Genomic DNA, 21,818 nt, shown 5'->3' with positions numbered 1-21,818 from the left:
CAATGGATGAAAATGAAATCAGAACTTACCCAAAATTGTGAAAATATTTTTTAATTCTTGAAAATCTTCAGGTAAATGTCACTTTTACTCAGATTTCTGGAGCTGAAAGAATATGGCTGCTACGTGTGAGCACAGTTGAGGAAAAGAGGTTGGAAAATGGTGGGAAAAGTCATGTGATCAAATATAAGCAGACTATTGGCTTCCTTTGCTTCCAACAGTTTAAAATGGGCATTTTTTATTGGTGTATGTTTTTTTGAGATTGTGATACTGAGTGAAAATGAGTATGTTACCCTGAAGCAACGCCATGCAATAGAGGGTTAAATATTTAATTGCATTCAACCAGTCTGAATATTTAAATCAAAATAAACATTATTACGTTTGTACAAAACAACCAACTGTTGGATGTTATTTGTAATAGATTTACTAGCTTATAAATAGTCGATGCTGTACATTCTCGGGATGAGTTTGGTCCATACTGTCTGTGTGGTAATGTTCTTCACACGTATGCACGGTGATGGTATGGTGTCCCTGTCTAAGGTGTTTTTTTGTTTTTTTTTGCCCTGCATCCAGTTTTGGTCACCACAACCCTGACTGAGACAAGTCATTACTGAATGAATGACTGAAAACATGAATGGTATACAGTAAGGAAAAAACAAGTACCACTTTTGTTTATTTAATATATTTTTACTGCATATGTCCACTATGTACAAGTACAAAGTCAAACGTCATGTACTGCAAGTATTTTAATAACAAAAACAGAAGTGACTGATACTTGATTTCCCCACTGTGTAAATGACCAGACACAGTAAAAAGTTTAAGTATTTTATCTTGTATTTTTTTAAATACTTGTGCAAATTTGATAAACAATGGTGGTGCAGTATCCAGTAACATTAGGCAGGTAGGCAGAGCATGACAGACATGGAGCTTGGCATTGTGGATTTTCTATCCATACCCAATTTTCTCTCTACTTAACAATAAATTCTGGTAGTTGGATTGTCTACCTACATATTTCCTAGGTGTAAGTGTGAACAGTTAATACATGTCATGTATTGCCAGTTTGTCCTTGGCTTAAAAGGTCTTTACTTCAACACACAACAAAACCTTCACAGCATGTGTAGTTACCACCCAGGGTTTCATTAAGCAAATACATTTTAATGATGCAGAAAAATATGGGCTATTTCACAAATGACCTTGGTTGTAAGGTGAGCTCAAAGTTAATGCAATTAATATTAACACAGTTTAATGAGTGGGAACTCTGATGGCACAGTACACTAGCCCACTACAGTGGTAGAGTGCTAAATCAGGGATTTGAATCTCAGCTATGCAAGTAGCCGGTCAGGCTTCTACTGTACATGCACATGACTAGCTAACGTCAGGGGGTCCAAGTCCAGATAGTCCAAGTCCAGATAAAAATAGACGGGATGTGTCAGAAAGGACATCCGGCATAAAAACTGAGCCAAGTCTTGTATCTGCCGTGGTGACCCCTTAAATCAATGCTTTAGAAAGTGCTGTAAACATTTTAGAAAACAGATCAAGAGTGACATTTGTCCTACGATCAGTTCTTCACTTGCCTCAGTGTCATTAAAACACAATAAATATCCACACAAACAGACACAGTCCTCAATCAACACAGCATAATCAACAATTACTGAAGCTAGTCAATTAAATTTGAATTTGCCCATTGTTCATTGCATTTTAAAGTGTAATGGGTTACATAATCATAATACTGATGGTTTGTTTAAAACCTGATACTAAACATGGCTTCATGAAGGATTTAAATATTAATATTAATACATTTTATCTGACCTACAGTTCTAAAGAAATGCTGTGTCGTGTAAGAAACCATTTGTCACCTTTAGAGTCAGGTGTGGGCAATTAAATTTTCCAGGGGGCAACATGAGAAACTGGGACTGTTGTGGAGGACCGGATCAATTGGCTGAACTTAATTCTACTCAGTAGTTATTTAATCTCTTTAAAAGGCAGTAAGATGTACGTTTTTGATAAGCTGTTCCTGGTAAGAATAGATGTTACAATGACACAATGAAAATGAGAAGCAGGCAGAGAAAAAAAGTCATTATTTTCACTATTTAATCAACTTTCACAAAAACAATTGTGAACAAAATGTGCAGGTTTTAAATTAACTTTGCACATTTAGCTATTTTGCACTATTGCTATTTTGTTTGAAGTCTAATTACCACATTTGAGGTTTTCAGTCCTTTTAATTTTGTTGGATATTCTTTTTGGAAATCACAAAACTGGTCTTGACTGCTCCAGTCCTGGATGAGTAAAACTTGTTGCTTTTGCAGTTTAGTTAGCAAAGCTTCAGATGTGACCGATGTGACTGCATCGTCCTAATATTTCTGTGTGTTTTGTACTGTATTGGCGATTCAAATTATAATCCTTAAGTACGGCGGTCTGTTCTCCACAAAATAAACACATGGCTTTACATCTGACTTCAGTAAATAAATACTTAGAAGACCATACCTTGTTAAAAACGCATACATTTTGTATCAATAGAACTCACAGTTCTTTTTACCAACACATTACGGTGAAGTGCGATACCCACACACACATGCAAAACATAAGTTAAAAAAATAAGTCCCTTCAAAATAAAAATAGTGCTATTCATTTACATGTATGACACACAATTATTTACCTCATGCGGGCCGGTTGGGGACAGCCAAAGGGTCGGATGTGGCCCGGGGGCCGTACAATACTTAGATGTGGTCTAAGTACTAGTAAAATCTTTTAAAACTTTGTCTAAAAACTTAGCAACGTTTTTACCAAAAAATGATGGACTGAGGCTGAATGTTCCCATTACAAGAGTCCCAATACATCTGTATTTTGCTTTTAAATCCACCGCATAAATCCAGCAGGGATTGCACTCTTAACTCACATTTATATTTGACAAAACACACTGACCTGTTGTCTTGATGGTTTCTTTTAACACCCAATGTCCACAGAAAGGGTTTTTGTTAGTCTGACAATTTAGAGAAGACAGTTATAAAAATTCTCTAACTGCATTACCTGACTCAGTTAAAGAGGCACATGGCACTGACCAAAGCTTTCAATCTTGCCACACAGGAAATAATTTACAGTTGTTTTTACATTATTTAGGAAAAGGAAATTAGTACATAATGTATTAAAAAAAATTATAAAAATGTTTGTAGTGCTTAGTTTTATAATAAAACTGATCAGCATGGACTCAAAGGGCAGAGCAACCCTGGTATAAGAGATAAGACCAGACCAGACCAGACATGAGACATGAGACATGAGACATGAGACATGACTTGACTTGATTGATCCCCTTGGGGAAATTAACTTGTTACAGCAGTTAAAAGAGAGGGGGGGGGGGGGGGGGGAACTATAGACATGAAAGAGTAGAATGAGTGCATGATATATTACATACTATTATTGTAAGCCCTGATGTCTGCAGGAATGAAGGACCTGCAGTAGCGCTTCCTCTTACACAGGGGGTGGAGGAGTCTGATACTGAAGGAGCTTGTTAGGACCCCTACAGACTCATGTAATGGATGTGAGGTGATGTCCAGGATGGATGACAGCTTGGCTATCATCCTCCTTTCTACCACCTCCTCTACAGGTTCGAGAGGACAGTTCAGGACAGAGCTCGCTTTCTTGATCAGCTTGTTCAGTCTTTTCCTGTCTCTCTCAGAGATTGCACCTCCCCAGCACACCACTGCATAAAAGATGGCTGACGCTACCACAGTGTCGTAGAAGGATCTTAGCAGTGGTCGGCACACTCCAAAGGACTTGTCTCCTCAGTAGGTGGAGGCGACCTTGGACCTTTCTGTATAGAACATCCAAGTTGCTATAGACCAGTCCAGTTTGTTATTGAGGTGAACACCCAGGTATTTGTACTCCCTCACTATCTCAATGTCCAAACCCTGGATGCTCACAGGTGTGGTGTGATGCAACCTTTACTTTGCATTTACACTTTTATTGGAAAAACAAATAAAATTATCTTAAAAACCTTAATATTCAAGTCAGCAGTTTTACTTGCTAGTGCACTAACTACATCACAAAGGTCACCTGGCAACTAAAAAGATCACATATACTGATTAAACATTAGCTATCTTTGACCTGATAAAATGACTACTGTAAAAAAAAATACCCAGCTTACACTATGGTAATTTTACTTTTTTTATTAAAGTAATTATTAAAGTAATTTAATTTTATTATTAAGTAACAATTTTATTATTTTGCTGTGTGTTTTCAGGGTTTTAGCCACACACATTGCTAATAGGTGTCACGAGGGGGTGAGGACGAGACGAAAAGGGGCGGACACACACGCTGAGATGTATAAGAAAACCAGGATTTATTAAAGAACTAAACAAGGGAATGACAAGAGTATGGAACATGAACTAGGTACACGGACTGGGAACACAGACTGGGAACACGGACTGGGAATATAAACTAGGGATACAGACTAAACACAGTGTAGGAACATAGGCTAAACATAAGCTAGGAACACTGGCTAAACACAGGCTAGGAACACTGGCTAAACACAGGCTAGGAACACTGGCTAAACACAGGCTAGGAACACAAACTAGGAACTGACTACAAACAAATGCAAGAAACATAGAGCAAACCAGAGTCCAAAGAAACCAAAGTAATCACCTGAGGAAGTCCAACACAAACAAGTCAAAAATAACCACCATAAACCAAAATAACCCCTGCCAGCCTGTTCCTCAGCTCTCCTTATAAATGGTCCCTGATTAGGATCAGCTGGGGCTGATTGCTCAGGGGGACCAATCAGGAGTGAGGCATGGCAGGAGCGAGTGTGCTCACTGAGAAGAGGGGCGTGGCACATATGAGCACACCGAGGCTAGCAGTGTGACAGATGCCCCTCCCAAAGGCACTACACCTGGAGTGCCTTAAAAAACAAAAACAAGGAGGTCCTGGGCCCTGCGGGGTAAATTTGAAGTCATTAAAAATGTCCTCAGGCAGGCATGACAAAAGTTCAGAAGTGCCGTCGGTGGGTGCTGATAAAGAACCAGGAGCACCCTCTGGGGGTGCTGACTTGACAGGAGCACCTTTGGAGACAGGAGTGCCATCAGGGGGCACCGACTCGGGAACAAGAGCGCCATCGGAGGGCGCCAACTCGGGAACAGAAGCACCATCAAAGGACACCAACTCTGGAACAGGAGCGCCATCAGGGGGCGCCAACTCTGGAACAGGAGCGCCGTCGGAGGACGCCAACTCTGGAACAGGAGCGCCGTCGGAGGACGCCAACTCTGGAACAGGAGCGCCGTCGGAGGACGCCAACTCTGGAACAGGAGCGCCGTCGGAGGACGCCAACTCTGGAACAGGAGCGCCGTCGGAGGACGCCAACTCTGGAACAGGAGCGCCGTCGGAGGACGCCAACTCTGGAACAGGAGCGCCGTCGGAGGACGCCAACTCTGGAACAGGAGCGCCGTCGGAGGACGCCAACTCTGGAACAGGAGCGCCGTCGGAGGACGCCAACTCTGGAACAGGAGCGCCGTCGGAGGACGCCAACTCTGGAACAGGAGCGCCGTCGGAGGACGCCAACTCTGGAACAGGAGCGCCGTCGGAGGACGCCAACTCTGGAACAGGAGCGCCGTCGGAGGACGCCAACTCTGGAACAGGAGCGCCGTCGGAGGACGCCAACTCTGGAACAGGAGCGCCGTCGGAGGACGCCAACTCTGGAACAGGAGCGCCGTCGGAGGACGCCAACTCTGGAACAGGAGCGCCGTCGGAGGACGCCAACTCTGGAACAGGAGCGCCGTCGGAGGACGCCAACTCTGGAACAGGAGCGCCGTCGGAGGACGCCAACTCTGGAACAGGAGCGCCGTCGGAGGACGCCAACTCTGGAACAGGAGCGCCGTCGGAGGACGCCAACTCTGGAACAGGAGCGCCGTCGGAGGACGCCAACTCTGGAACAGGAGCGCCGTCGGAGGACGCCAACTCTGGAACAGGAGCGCCGTCGGAGGACGCCAACTCTGGAACAGGAGCGCCGTCGGAGGACGCCAACTCTGGAACAGGAGCGCCGTCGGAGGACGCCAACTCTGGAACAGGAGCGCCGTCGGAGGACGCCAACTCTGGAACAGGAGCGCCGTCGGAGGACGCCAACTCTGGAACAGGAGCGCCGTCGGAGGACGCCAACTCTGGAACAGGAGCGCCGTCGGAGGACGCCAACTCTGGAACAGGAGCGCCGTCGGAGGACGCCAACTCTGGAACAGGAGCGCCGTCGGAGGACGCCAACTCTGGAACAGGAGCGCCGTCGGAGGACGCCAACTCTGGAACAGGAGCGCCGTCGGAGGACGCCAACTCTGGAACAGGAGCGCCGTCGGAGGACGCCAACTCTGGAACAGGAGCGCCGTCGGAGGACGCCAACTCTGGAACAGGAGCGCCGTCGGAGGACGCCAACTCTGGAACAGGAGCGCCGTCGGAGGACGCCAACTCTGGAACAGGAGCGCCGTCGGAGGACGCCAACTCTGGAACAGGAGCGCCGTCGGAGGACGCCAACTCTGGAACAGGAGCGCCGTCGGAGGACGCCAACTCTGGAACAGGAGCGCCGTCGGAGGACGCCAACTCTGGAACAGGAGCGCCGTCGGAGGACGCCAACTCTGGAACAGGAGCGCCGTCGGAGGACGCCAACTCTGGAACAGGAGCGCCGTCGGAGGACGCCAACTCTGGAACAGGAGCGCCGTCGGAGGACGCCAACTCTGGAACAGGAGCGCCGTCGGAGGACGCCAACTCTGGAACAGGAGCGCCGTCGGAGGACGCCAACTCTGGAACAGGAGCGCCGTCGGAGGACGCCAACTCTGGAACAGGAGCGCCGTCGGAGGACGCCAACTCTGGAACAGGAGCGCCGTCGGAGGACGCCAACTCTGGAACAGGAGCGCCGTCGGAGGACGCCAACTCTGGAACAGGAGCGCCGTCGGAGGACGCCAACTCTGGAACAGGAGCGCCGTCGGAGGACGCCAACTCTGGAACAGGAGCGCCGTCGGAGGACGCCAACTCTGGAACAGGAGCGCCGTCGGAGGACGCCAACTCTGTAACAGGAGCGCCGTCGGAGGACGCCAACTCTGGAACAGGAGCGCCGTCGGAGGACGCCAACTCTGGAACAGGAGCGCCGTCGGAGGACGCCAACTCTGGAACAGGAGCGCCGTCGGAGGACGCCAACTCTGGAACAGGAGCGCCGTCGGAGGACGCCAACTCTGGAACAGGAGCGCCGTCGGAGGACGCCAACTCTGGAACAGGAGCGCCGTCGGAGGACGCCAACTCTGGAACAGGAGCGCCGTCGGAGGACGCCAACTCTGGAACAGGAGCGCCGTCGGAGGACGCCAACTCTGGAACAGGAGCGCCGTCGGAGGACGCCAACTCTGGAACAGGAGCGCCGTCGGAGGACGCCAACTCTGGAACAGGAGCGCCGTCGGAGGACGCCAACTCTGGAACAGGAGCGCCGTCGGAGGACGCCAACTCTGGAACAGGAGCGCCGTCGGAGGACGCCAACTCTGGAACAGGAGCGCCGTCGGAGGACGCCAACTCTGGAACAGGAGCGCCGTCGGAGGACGCCAACTCTGGAACAGGAGCGCCGTCGGAGGACGCCAACTCTGGAACAGGAGCGCCGTCGGAGGACGCCAACTCTGGAACAGGAGCGCCGTCGGAGGACGCCAACTCTGGAACAGGAGCGCCGTCGGAGGACGCCAACTCTGGAACAGGAGCGCCGTCGGAGGACGCCAACTCTGGAACAGGAGCGCCGTCGGAGGACGCCAACTCTGGAACAGGAGCGCCGTCGGAGGACGCCAACTCTGGAACAGGAGCGCCGTCGGAGGACGCCAACTCTGGAACAGGAGCGCCGTCGGAGGACGCCAACTCTGGAACAGGAGCGCCGTCGGAGGACGCCAACTCTGGAACAGGAGCGCCGTCGGAGGACGCCAACTCTGGAACAGGAGCGCCGTCGGAGGACGCCAACTCTGGAACAGGAGCGCCGTCGGAGGACGCCAACTCTGGAACAGGAGCGCCGTCGGAGGACGCCAACTCTGGAACAGGAGCGCCGTCGGAGGACGCCAACTCTGGAACAGGAGCGCCGTCGGAGGACGCCAACTCTGGAACAGGAGCGCCGTCGGAGGACGCCAACTCTGGAACAGGAGCGCCGTCGGAGGACGCCAACTCTGGAACAGGAGCGCCGTCGGAGGACGCCAACTCTGGAACAGGAGCGCCGTCGGAGGACGCCAACTCTGGAACAGGAGCGCCGTCGGAGGACACCAACTCTGGAACAGGAGCGCCGTCGGAGGACACCAACTCTGGAACAGGAGCGCCGTCGGAGGACACCAACTCTGGAACAGGAGCGCCGTCGGAGGACACCAACTCTGGAACAGGAGCGCCGTCGGAGGACGCCAACTCTGGAACAGGAGCGCCGTCGGAGGACACCAACTCTGGAACAGGAGTGCCGTCGGAGGACACCAACTCTGGAACAGGAGTGCCGTCGGAGGACACCAACTCGGGAACAGGAGCGCCGTCGGAGGACACCAACTCGGGAACAGAAGTGCCGTCGGAGGACACCAACTCGGGAACAGGAGTGCCATCAGGGGGCACCAACTCGGGAACAGGAGCGTCGCCGAGGGACGCCCATTCGGGAACAGGAGTGCCATCAGGGGGCACCAACTCAGGAACAGGAGTGCCATCAGGGGGCACCAACTCGGGAACAGGAGCGTCGCCGAGGGACGCCCATTCGGGAACAGGAGTGCCATCAGGGGGCACCAACTCAGGAACAGGAGTGCCATCAGGGGGCACCAACTCGGGAACAGGAGCGTCGCCGAGGGACGCCCATTCGGGAACAGAAGTGCCATCAGGGGGCACCAACTCGGGAACAGGAGCGCCGTCGAGGAACGCCCACTCGAGAACAAAAATCAACTGCGGTGAGCCTGGCGAAGAGGCTTCGGGAGTCAGCTGCGGTGAGCCTGGCGAAGAGGCTTCGGGAGTCAGCTGCGGTGAGCCTGGCGAAGAGGCTTCGGGAGTCAGCTGCGGTGAGCCTGGCGAAGAGGCTTCGGGAGTCAGCTGCGGTAAGCCTGGCGAAGAGGCTTCGGGAGTCAGCTGCGTGGACCCTTGAGAAGAGGCGTCCGGAGTCAGCTGCGTGGACCCTTGAGAAGAGGCGTCCGGAGTCAGCTGCAAAAACACTGGAGAAACGTCATTAATCAGCTGCACAAATCCTTGAGAATCTCCTTGATTCAGCTGTGAGGACTCTGGAGTGGTGTCCAAAGTCACTTGCGAAAACACTGGAGAAACGTCAGTCAGCTGCGAGGACCCTGGAGAGGCGTCCAAAGTCAGCTGCGAAAACACTAGAGAAACATCACTCAGCTGTGAGGACCTTGGAGAGGCGTCCGAAGTCAGCTGCGAAAATCCTTGAGAAACTCCTTGAAACAGCTGTGAGGACTCTGGAAAGGCGTCCGAAGTTAACTGCGAAAACACTGGAGAAACGTCATTAATCAACTGCACACATCCTTGAGAAACTCCTAAATTAAGCGGTGAGGACCCTGGAGAGGCGTCCGAAGTCACTTGCGAAAACACTAGAGAAACATCACTCAGCTGTGAGGACCCTGGAGAGGCGTCTGAAGTCACTTGCGAAAACACTGGAGAAACAGTACTCAACTGTGAGGACCCTTGAGGTGTCCGAAGTCACTTGTGAAAACACTAGAGAAACATCACTCAGCTGTGAGGACCCTGGAGAGGTGTCCGAAGTCACTTGTGAAAACACTAGAGAAACATCACTCAGCTGTGAGGACCCTGGAGAGGTGTCCGAAGTCACTTGCGAAAACACTGGAGAAACAGCACTCAGCTGTGAGGACCCTGGAGAGGTGTCCGAAGTCACTTGCGAAAACACTGGAGAGGCGTCCGAAATCAGCTGCTTGGACCCTGGATATGCGTCAAAAGTCAGCGGTTTGGACCCTGGAAAGACCGGACTCAGCTGCGAAAACACTGGCGAGGCGTCCGGAGTCAGCTGCTTGGACCCTGGATATGCGTCAGAAGTCAGCGGTTTGGACCCTGGAAAGACCGGACTCAGCTGCGAAAACACTGGAGAGGCGTCCGAAATCAGCTGCTTGGACCCTGGATATGCGTCAGAAGTCAGCTGTTTGGACCCTGGAGAAACTGGACTCAGCTGCGAAAACACTGGAGAGGCGTCCGAAATCAGCTGCTTGGACCCTGGATATGCGTCAGAAGTCAGCTGTTTGGACCCTGGAGAAACTGGACTCAGCTGCGAAAACACTGGAGAGGCGTCCGAAATCAGCTGCTTGGACCCTGGATATGCGTCAGAAGTCAGCTGTTTGGACCCTGGAGAAACTGGACTCAGCTGCGAAAACACTGGAGACATTGGACAGACGAACTCGGCCTAGGACTGACCCAAACTTGAGAACACGGCACTGGGGCCGGTGAACAAACAAAAAGACCCCTGGAGCCCTTGGGGTGACGACGAGAAAATTGAGCTCGCATGAGGCCCTCAAACTCTTGCACAGAGTTCAGCACTGCTCCCTTCTCAGTCCAGAGCTGCCTCGCCCATTCTCGCGCAGCACCATTCAGCCTTGACATCATGAACATCACCTTTTGTGTTTCAGAAGGCTGCGGGTCGAGAAGGTTTTGCAGGTAGAGCTGGCTCTGAAGCAGAAAGCCCTCAACCAAAAGGTCGCTTCCATCATAGGGAGCTGGCTTGTAAAGTAAGAAGGTTAGAGGAAACCTCATGGAGTCAAACTCCGGAAAATTACTAACACTAAACATCTCGCTGTGTCCTATGGAGGGGCGTGGCACATATGAGCACACCGAGGCTAGCAGTGTGACAGATATGTCACGAGGGGGTGAGGACGAGACGAAAAGGGGCGGACACACACACTGAGATGTATAAGAAAACCAGGATTTATTAAAGAACTAAACAAGGGAATGACAAGAGTATGGAACATGAACTAGGTACACGGACTGGGAACACGGACTGGGAATATAAACTAGGGATACAGACTAAACACAGTGTAGGAACATAGGCTAAACATAAGCTAGGAACACTGGCTAAACACAGGCTAGGAACACTGGCTAAACACAGGCTAGGAACACTGGCTAAACACAGGCTAGGAACACTGGCTAAACACAGGCTAGGAACACTGGCTAAACACAGGCTAGGAACACTGGCTAAACACAGGCTAGGAACACTGGCTAAACACAGGCTAGGAACACTGGCTAAACACAGGCTAGGAACACAAACTAGGAACTGACTACAAACAAATGCAAGAAACATAGAGCAAACCAGAGTCCAAAGAAACCAAAGTAATCACCTGAGGAAGTCCAACACAAACAAGTCAAAAATAACCACCATAAACCAAAATAACCCCTGCCAGCCTGTTCCTCAGCTCTCCTTATAAATGGTCCCTGATTAGGATCAGCTGGGGCTGATTGCTCAGGGGGACCAATCAGGAGTGAGGCATGGCAGGAGTGAGTGTGCTCACTGAGAAGAGGGGCGTGGCACATATGAGCACACCGAGGCTAGCAGTGTGACAATAGGTGTATTAAATAAAATCAATTTAGGGCACCTCTATAATAAGGCCCATGGTTTTAAAATAGTCCAACAGGTGGCACGGTGGCTCAGTGGGTAGCACTCTCACCTCACAGCAAGAAGGTCCTGGGTTCGATCCCCAGGTTGGGTGGTCCAGGTCCTTTCTGTGTGGAGTTTACATGTTTACATGCCTCTCAGAAAATCACAGCAGAAATGAAGGACTTAAGGAGTTACTGGAAACAGGAAAGACAGTTTATAAAAACTGTTTGTCAGCTTTAATAAACATTGCAGGGTGGTGGCAGGACTCCAGCTTATAAATTTAACAACTGTTTGTCTTGCAGTAAAGATATGTAGCTCCTTTCTGGTTAACAAGTCCTTTGTATGATATGTTAGCCTGGCCTTAACTGCACTCTTACAAAATCTACAGCTCCTCCCCAAAAAGAGAGAGAAGTTTTGTGTCTGTATCCACATTTTGGGGAATGAGTATATAAACAAGTGCCAAATATTTAGTTTACTCTCTTTGCAATTGACCGCAACAAGACATGACCACTGCAGGAAAGGTATGTATCTCCCCGTTTTCTGTTTATACAGTTAACTAATGTACAATATACACTTTTTTTTAATTTACCACATAAAGCTGGTTTATTAGTAAGGCACAGTCACTTTAGAAGCTTTAGTAGCTTTTTACTTGACCTGAACATGTCTTCAGTGCATCAAAAGAAATATTATTTAAGCATGTTTGCCTCACAAAGTTCAAAAACAGAAGTGATGTAACTGTATGATCATTAAAGCAGATAAACCACAGGTAATATCTTTGTTTGTTCATTCTTCTTGGCATGGTGGCACAACTTGTAAAGTGGGTGCTGCACAAGCAATATGACTTCAAATCGGATAATCAAAACAGTTGTAGAGAAATGTTTAAGAGAACAAAAGTGGGTGAATACTTCTTGCATTCACTGGGTTCTACAGTGGGGTAAGTAGGGTATGTAATATTTTATGCTATTTTGTGCTTTTTTTTTTTATTAAAAAGTGGTTATTGTAGCATTGGATGTTTTTCTGATGAATAGTCTATCTTTTTGATTACTTAGGTGACTAATGTAGCAGTCACTACCATATAACCCATTAGGTACACTAGATAAATATCTGAGTTCTTTAGAATCCTAATCCTATCACTTCCATCTTCACTATATGCAGACTGGAGTCCCATAAACAAATTACAGAACTTATATAAAAACCTTTATACTAATCGATATTCTGATCAAACATTTACTGGGGTTGTTAATTCCTCTTATTCCCTGCACTGTAGGCAAACATTGCTCAACAGAGAAATGATTCCAACAGATGGTTGGAAAAGATTAGGGTTTAGTCAGAGATCAGTGGATCTGCAGATCTCATAACCATCCAGCACTATTCACATACAGTGTATCACAAAAGTGAGTACACCCCTCACATTTCTGCAAATATTTTATTATATCTTTTCATGGGACAACACTATAGAAATAAAACTTGGATATAACTTAGAGTAGTCAGTGTACAACTTGTATAGCAGTGTAGATTTACTGTCTTCTGAAAATAACTCAACACACAGCCATTAATGTCTAAATAGCTGGCAACATAAGTGAGTACACCCCACACTGAACATGTCCAAATTGTGCCCAAAGTGTCAATATTTTGTGTGACCACCATTATTATCCAGCACTGCCTTAACCCTCCTGGGCATGGAATTCACCAGAGCTGCACAGGTTGCTACTGGAATCCTCTTCCACTCCTCCATGATGACATCACGGAGCTGGTGGATGTTAGACACCTTGAACTCCTCCACCTTCCACCTGAGGATGCGCCACAGGTGCTCAATTGGGTTTAGTCCATCACCTTTACCTTCAGCTTCCTCAGCAAGGCAGTTGTCATCTTGGAGGTTGTGTTTGGGGTCGTTATCCTGTTGGAAAACTGCCATGAGGCCCAGTTTTCGAAGGGAGGGGATCATGCTCTGTTTCAGAATGTCACAGTACATGTTGGAATTCATGTTTCCCTCAATGAACTGCAGCTCCCCAGTGCCAGCAACACTCATGCAGCCCAAGACCATGATGCTACCACCACCATGCTTGACTGTAGGCAAGATACAGTTGTCTTGGTACTTCTCACCAGGGCGCCGCCACACATGCTGGACACCATCTGAGCCAAACAAGTTTATCTTGGTCTCGTCAGACCACAGGGCATTCCAGTAATCCATGTTCTTGGACTGCTTGTCTTCAGCAAACTGTTTGCGGGCTTTCTTGTGTGTCAGCTTCCTTCTGGGATGACGACCATGCAGACCGAGTTGATGCAGTGTGCGGTGTATGGTGTATGGCCTTATACACCTGGGACCTTGACACATGACACCAGGGAGGGACAACGACACATTTGGGCACAATTTGGACATGTTCACTGTGGGGTGTACTCACTTATGTTGCCAGCTATTTAGACATTAATGGCTGTGTGTTGAGTTATTTTCAGAAGACAGTAAATCTACACTGCTATACAAGCTGTACACTGACTACTCTAAGTTATATCCAAGTTTCATGTCTATAGTGTTGTCCCATGAAAAGATATAATGAAATATTTGCAGAAATGTGAGGGGTGTACTCACTTTTGTGATACACTGTAAGTAGCAGGATCTTAATTCACCTATAAATCTGTGTGTGTGTGTGTGTGTGTGTTTTAGGTTATTAAATGTCGGGCCGCAGTTGCCTGGGAGCCCAACGCTCCACTGATGATGGAAGAGATTGAAGTGGCTCCACCCCAAAAGAATGAAATCAGAATCAAGGTTGAATTTTTTTCTCTATGTTATTATTATTTGATAAGAAATATTGTATAAAATAGGTTTTATTTTATTTAACTGTAAATCCAGTGCTATTAACTTGGTATTTCCCCCATAAGAATGACTTTATTGTCGGAATTGCCTGGATTTCTGCATTTATTTATTTTAAAATCTAGTATTTTGCTTGTCCAGGTTACAAAAAGGAGTCACAAGAAAGTTAAAATATCAGCTTTAAGACAAACAGACATTCTATTTCTGTTGAAAATTATGAATATTAATTCACAATTCAGGCTGGTAGTGTATTATAATGGGTAGAGCTTAAACACATTAATACGAATACACAGAGATTTTAGTAAGTTTTAAAGACTTTCACTGCTGCTACTGTTATGCTGTTGTTAAACCTTCATTAGGCATTGCTCATTGTATTGTTTTATTCATCTTACATTATGATTTACTTAATATTTGATATTATCTCATCAGCCATAACATTTTAATGTTATGGCTGATCGGTGTATATTAAATATATCTTATATAGACCTATATCTTTTATATATAGGAAGAGGCACCTCTGTAACGCTCAACAAATTTTTACATATTCCCTGGACTGTAAATTGTTAATTCATGTGTTTAAGTTAAAAAGTACAATTACAACTGTTTGTGTTATTAGTTTAACCAGATTGTTTATTGTGACATACATAAAAAATCACACTCTTTTTTATGAGCAATTAATAGCTAAAATCCAAAACCCCCGAGTTTACAAACTTTACACCAGTCAGCTTTCACTGTGCTTAATGATTCTGTCCTGTGCTGTAGGTTATTGCTACAGGTGTGTGTCACACTGACCTGTATCATTTGTTCGAGGGAAAGCATAAGGAGGGCTTTCCTGCTGTGCTCGGCCATGAGGGAGCTGGAGTGGTGGAAAGCATCGGACCTGGAGTCACTGAGTTCAAACCAGGTCTTAACACCTACCACATTTACTACTGTCTCTGTCCATGTTTATGTCTACTTCATATCTTTACTAGTTGCCTGTTGTAATTTGCCAGCCTGAGGTTATTGATGCTTTGCAGGTGATAAGGTCATTCCCCTTTTCATCTCTCAGTGTAAAGAATGCAGGTTTTGTAAGAATCCAAAGACGAACCAGTGTGAGCATGGCTGGTAAGATATATAAATATACATTCATTAATTATTCATTCATCTAAGGTAACTACTTAATCTTGGTTCCAGAGCCTCTCTCAAAAACACTAAGCACAAGGTTGTAATAGATTCTGAAAATGATGCCAGTTTATCACTGGGCCTTAAACACCCTCTCACTCACACCTACAGAGAACTGAAGATAAAACATAACATGTACTCATTTTTTGTACCTTTAATTCTTTGGACAAATGAACAAATAGACATGACACAAGTTAATATTACATAATAACTAAAAATATAATAGCACAAATATTTTATTCAGTTTATTCAGTGGAATTAATACATTTCAGAGAGAATTAATTCATTTATTTATTTATTTTTGCATTTTTTCCCAATTTTCCTTCCAATCTAGTCGTATCCATTTACCCGATTGCTAAAACATTTGCAGGTCTGTTGATCGCTATTGTCAGATGTCAGATACCACCACGCGCATGTCCTGTCGTGGACGCCCAATCCTGCAATTTATGGGCACCAGCACCTTCTCTGAGTACACAGTCATTAACCAGATTGCTGTAGCAAAGGTCCACGATGATGCCCGACTTGACCGTGTTTGCTTGCTTGGCTGTGGAATTTCCACTGGATATGGAGCAGCAATCAACACTGCCAAGGTATGAGCAGCACTGCAGCTAAATAATAAAAAAGTTTTGGGTCATTATTATTATTTTTGTAGGCCATGAACATTATTTGCAGTCCCGGTCCTTGATTTCTGCAACTCGAGTGACGTTTGTTGACATTTGGTGTCAGGGTCAATAGCCATTCGAATGATTGCTCTTTTAACTTATAGTCAATAAGTTTAGAGGGGCAGCCTGATCAAGACTTTGACCGTACTTAAATTTTCTCCTTTTTTTTTTTTTTATGATGGACTAAATTAAGCCTTTGAGGTGGAATTTATCATGAAATGAATGTTATCAAGAAAGGCTGATCCATAAATGTGGCACACTCACAAAATGTAAAGTGAGTTAGCAAGGTATTAGAATTAGGGCTGGGCGGTATATCGCAAATATCGATATATATTCGATATTACTTTTTACACGATACTGAAAATGACCATATTCGTTATATCGAGTATGCCTAGGATACACAGGTTACCATTTGAGAATGTTTAAAACGAGTCAGAAAAGGACTCTTTTTAAACGAATTACTCATTGAAATCGAATCAGGGAGCTGTGCTCTTATCTATGGTAAAGATTCATTTGAGTTGCTCACTCTATTTCATTACGGTGTCATGTGTAAACAACTCCATGGATCAGTGAGCATGTGTTTCAGTGAATCAGTCAAGGTTTAGGCCTTGAAAAACAGCTGTATATAAAAAAATTAAATACATTTTGCAAACACTGCAGAAAAGATAAAGTTGAATCTGTGCCAAAAACGTGATTTGTGAGAGTTCAGGTCTTATCACTGTATTAGTGGCTGTTTTTCTTTTCATCCCTGTCAAATACCTCTGTATCCACATCCACATTTATTTTCTGTAAATCTAGACCAGGGGTTTACACACTTTCGTGGCTTGAGATCTACTGTTTCAGTCCACAGGTCATCACCATCTACTTTTTAAGGTCGGCCTCATCATTTTTCAAAAAAGCTTTGAAGCTTTTTAAATGCGCTTCAGTTCCTGTATTAATATTCAGCTTTACAGGGCAAGTGACTGAATATTCACACTGACCTTATTCTGATGATTTGCTCTGAATGGTATCAGTCAGGTTTATGTGGTCTGGACAGGAGCTGCTGATACTGATTCTCAAGCAGTTTTTCAGGTGTTCATCAGTAAGGGTGGACCAATATTTACACTTCATCATTTTCATGTGGGAAAAGGTCGATTCACTCAAGTAGGTTGATCTGAAAAAGCTGTCAAATATTTGGCAGTCAAATATGTGGAAGTTCCAAAATTGATGCTATCTAATTCTTTCATGGTTACAGCACCTTTTCATGAAGAGTTGTAGAAATTTAGTTTTAATTTTCTATATTTGTAATTTATGTGGCTTGTTTCATATGAGGCGCGATGTACCAGCATGCACAGTGCGATCGACTGGTAGATCGCGATCGACATATTGAGCACCCCCGATCTAGACTCTGTCAGAATTAATACTTCTAACCTAAAAGCACGGTTTGTTTATTTTACAGACGTGCCCCACACTTTGAGAAACGCTATGAGAAATTGCTTTAGATTAGATTCTACTGTATTATTGCTTTCATATACTGCTTTAGATTAGATTCTAATCTAAAGCAATATATGCAATTTTTTGCATTTGTCCAGTATGTGTCATTTAAGTGAGCTGGCAATGAAAAACTATTGGTTGTAGAGGTATAAGTGACAGCTTAGTTAACGGATTACCAGTTTCAGCTTTTAACCGCGAAAGCCGAGAGAACAACAAAATTCTGGAAACATGAAGGAAAACATTTACAAAAAATTGGATTATATCCCTAATGAAACAACACACAGATATAGATTTAAGTTTACATTATATCATATTGTATATCGCTACTTCTCAAAAGCATATCGCCCGGCCCTAATTTAGAATTCAAGCTAAGTTGACCCACTTTTGCAACTATACCACTCTACTGCGAAAGCTGTATACAAGGTTTAAGTCTGTTGGAATCTCTGCCAATTCAGTTAAAATAGCATTTTTGAAGTCAAGCACTGATGAATACAAATGCCTGGCTTACAACCGACATTTCAACTCCTCCCAAAATGTTCAATAGTACTGAGGTCAGGGTTTTGTCCAGATAAGTGGAGTTCCTCTACGACACACCCATTAAACCATGTCTTTCCGCTCAGGTAGCACAGCGGTAAAGCACGCTAACACACCAGAGCTGACATTTCGAACTTGTCGCTTCAAAACTTAGCTCTGCCGTGCTACTGGGCTGGGCGGCTACATGAACAACGATTGGCTGTTGTTCATACAGGGAGGGAGCAGGATAGGGACTCCTCATAACTGATGCAATTATGACCTCTGCTGGCTGATTGATGGATGATTGAGTTGAGAAATAATGCTTATCAGGGTGTGGCTCTCCATACACAAAGCTGATCCGCATATGAACTCGCCTTGTACTGGTGAAAAGATGCATTCGGCTACTGCACACGTGTCGGAGGGTGCGTGTGTCAGTTCACTCTCCTCAATCGGGGCAGGGATCAATATCAGTAGAGAGGAAGCATAACACAATTCGGTAAAGATTGAAAGCACTAAAGATCGGGAGAAAAAGGGGAAAATGCATTAGAAAACGTCTTTATAAACTTTTCCCAACTGGTTTTGTACACTTGTGAGCAATGGCTGTGGCTAAAACACTTAAATTCAGTAATCAGGAGGCATGTCCAGATTCTTTTGACCATATAGTGTAAATGGATTCTTGAAAGTCATTGGAATATATTCAAATGACCTATAAAAAAACGCTTATTTACTGTACAGTATTTTAACTGATACAATAACATTCAATTAGTTTAGTGGCTAAATACGTTTATTGACAAATTGTATGTAGTCTATAAGTGTCTCAATGCTCTGCGTGTTTGTGACTGTGACTACATGGGTACAGGTAGAGCCGGGCTCAGTGTGTGCAGTGTTCGGACTGGGTGCAGTAGGCCTTGCTGCAGTCATGGGCTGCAAGAATGCAGGAGCCTCCAGGATCATCGCTGTGGACATAAACGAACAAAAGTTCGAAAAGGCGAAGGTCTTCGGTGCCACTGAGTTTGTGAACCCTAAATCCCACAAAAAGCCAATCAGTGAGGTCCTGATAGAGATGACTAACGGAGGGGTGGACTTCTCACTGGAGTGCGTGGGCAATGTGACTGTCATGGTAAGCTGTGATATTGTAATTGATGATAATGTTTTCTGTGACATGGTTCTACATGAGTAAATCTTTCCCTGTATCTCTGAAGAGAAGTGCACTGGAGTCATGTGTTAAAGGTTGGGGTGTCAGTACCCTCGTAGGCTGGACAGACCTTGATGACTTCTCTTCGAGGCCAATTCAGCTCATTTCTGGGAAGACCTGGAAAGGATCCCTGTTTGGAGGTACACTGGCATTAAATTACACAAACTAAAGCCAGGTGAAGGGCAATTTAGATTTACAGTGTAGACGTTTGCAAGCAAAAACTGACCTCTTATATATTTTTTTTCCATTAATTTAGCTTGTAAATATTAAATTAATTGAATGTTGTTTTAATGTCTGCTACATTAAATGTAGCCTGATCTTTATACAAGTAATGACAAATACATGTTCTGCCTAATACACTAATAAACCAATACACAGTTGTAGTTTTACCTGTTTTGTCTTTCCATTATCTCCATTTTTAGCAAATTCTAGAGCTTTCATTTGGGGTTTTTTCTTGAGTTCTTTCTCATTTCTCTCAGCAAGTTGTAGTTATTGTATTATCTTGGCAGACTACTCACAATATAGCGCTTCTACAGAGTAGCAGCCAATAACTAATTTGCCTCCATTTGTAGACTTGTCTTTTTGATGAACGATCAGGTCTTTAAAAGTTACATTTCTGCTTCATTACTCTTTTAAATCTGCTATTTTCAAGACAACTCAGTTAACGTGAAACATGACCTAAACAAATTAATCTTTAAAGGACCTTTTTAGCTATCTGCTGTTTTGTTTTAGAGCAGGACAGCTCTATAACTTATACCTCTAATCATATTTGACATTGAGAGTAATTGTCTTAGCGGTTCACCTTCATACACATGCTAATAAATACATTAAAAGTGCAATGGTGTGTAGGCCGCTCAGGTGGCGCAGTGGGAAAATACGCTAGCACACCAGAGCTGAATTTTAAAGAATCTCAGCTCTGGCCACATGAACAACAGTTGGCTGGGATGAGCCAGAACAGGGTTCCTCCTAACTGGTGCAATTACTAATAATATAATAACTAATAAGTGCAATAACTGCTGGCTGATTAATGGCGCCTGCGCAGAGTTGGGGAATAATGCTGATCAGGGTGTGGCTCTCTGTGCACAAGGCTGATCCGCATATGAACTCTTCTCGTGCAGGTGAAAAGATGCAGTCGGTACTGCACACGTGTCGGAGGGGGCGTGTGTCAGTTGCGAAGCTCCTCAGTCAGCACTGCAGCAGTGGAGGGTTGTATCCGAGGTGAAGCGTAACGCAATCAGGGTAATTGGTTACGACTAGATTAGGGGAGAAAATTGGGGGGAGAAATCGGAGAACAAGAGAAAAAAAAAATGGTGTGTTTAGTTTAAGATAAAGATCAGTCTATATGCACTGTATTGTTGTTCAAAAAGTATTTCTTGCAAGTACCTTCACTAACAAAAGTGTCTACAACCATAACTTTGTCTCAGGGTTTAAGAGTAAGGACTCGGTTCCAAAACTAGTCCTGGATTACATGGCTGGGCATATAAAGCTGGATGAATTTGTGACCCACACTATGACTCTGGAGCAGGTCAATGATGCCATTGAGCTAATGAAATCTGGAGGATGGTATGCATTGTTATTTAGCATTATCTTGGGTTTTAACAGTATATATATATATATATGAAGTATATAACTCGTTTTTTGTTTTACAGTATTCGTACCATTCTGAACGTGGGAAAATGAAAATCATGACATGGACAGCGTGGAATGGCAGGGCTACATTAGACACAAATTACTGCCTTTGTTATGCCTTTATGCAAATAATTATTTCATGACTAAATAATTTAGTATTCATTTTAGTATTCAGTAGTACATTTCTAACCACTAACACAATTTACTATTCATTATAAAGAGAATGCTATAAAATCTAACAATACTTTGTACTAATGCTTCAGTAATCTGTTTGACAATGTATTTCTACTAGCCTATTACTCAATGAGTTTGTTATACCAAAATGGCATTTCTAACCTTTAAACCACATAATATTTACTGAAGTGTATGTAATTAGATGTTCTAGTCCAGGGTTTCTCAATCACTGGACTGTCCTGCTCTCAGGAGAAATCAGTGGGCACCACCTGGACACCTTGTGTTTAATTAAAAAGCATATTTACTAAAGTTGGAACTAAAACAAATTATCTTTCTTTTGCTGACTTGTTTTTCAGTTTTAAACATCACCACATACTTTATCCTATTAATCAGACTACTAGGGATGCAAATTACCTACAAGCTTTAGTATTCCATTAAAATATAGAATATAAATCACTGAGTTTCATACCAACCAAGTCTTTATAGTTTATGCCAAGTTCACACTACACGACTTTCCAAGTCATCAGGTCGCTGTACAGTTAACTCTACACAACTGGATCTCTTGTAATCGGGAGTCTTTCAAGTCAGTGTGGCTTTCACACTACACGACTGATCAGCGATAGGGGGTTTCACACTGTATGA

The 21,818-nt window shown here is 45.0% G+C and overlaps 1 protein-coding gene across 1 annotated transcript; it reads left to right on the top strand.

Moving 5' to 3' along the window:
* Positions 1–12,006: 12,006 nt before the first annotated feature.
* On the top strand, positions 12,007–21,502 carry LOC134315094 (alcohol dehydrogenase 1-like). The gene is made up of 9 exons (XM_062996035.1): positions 12,007–12,081; positions 14,223–14,324; positions 15,132–15,273; positions 15,386–15,473; positions 15,901–16,120; positions 19,038–19,298; positions 19,381–19,513; positions 20,798–20,936; positions 21,023–21,502. The coding sequence occupies exons 1-9, from the start codon at positions 12,064–12,066 to the stop codon at positions 21,051–21,053; spliced, it is 1,134 nt and encodes a 377-aa protein (XP_062852105.1). The 5' UTR covers positions 12,007–12,063; the 3' UTR covers positions 21,054–21,502.
* The last annotated feature ends 316 nt before the right edge of the window (positions 21,503–21,818 follow it).

This window comes from Trichomycterus rosablanca, chromosome 5, assembly GCF_030014385.1.
Source record: "Trichomycterus rosablanca isolate fTriRos1 chromosome 5, fTriRos1.hap1, whole genome shotgun sequence".
Classification (NCBI taxonomy): domain Eukaryota; kingdom Metazoa; phylum Chordata; class Actinopteri; order Siluriformes; family Trichomycteridae; genus Trichomycterus; species Trichomycterus rosablanca.
The sequence above is the reverse complement of the archived record's forward strand: the minus strand, read 5'-3'. Positions and strand labels throughout refer to the sequence as shown.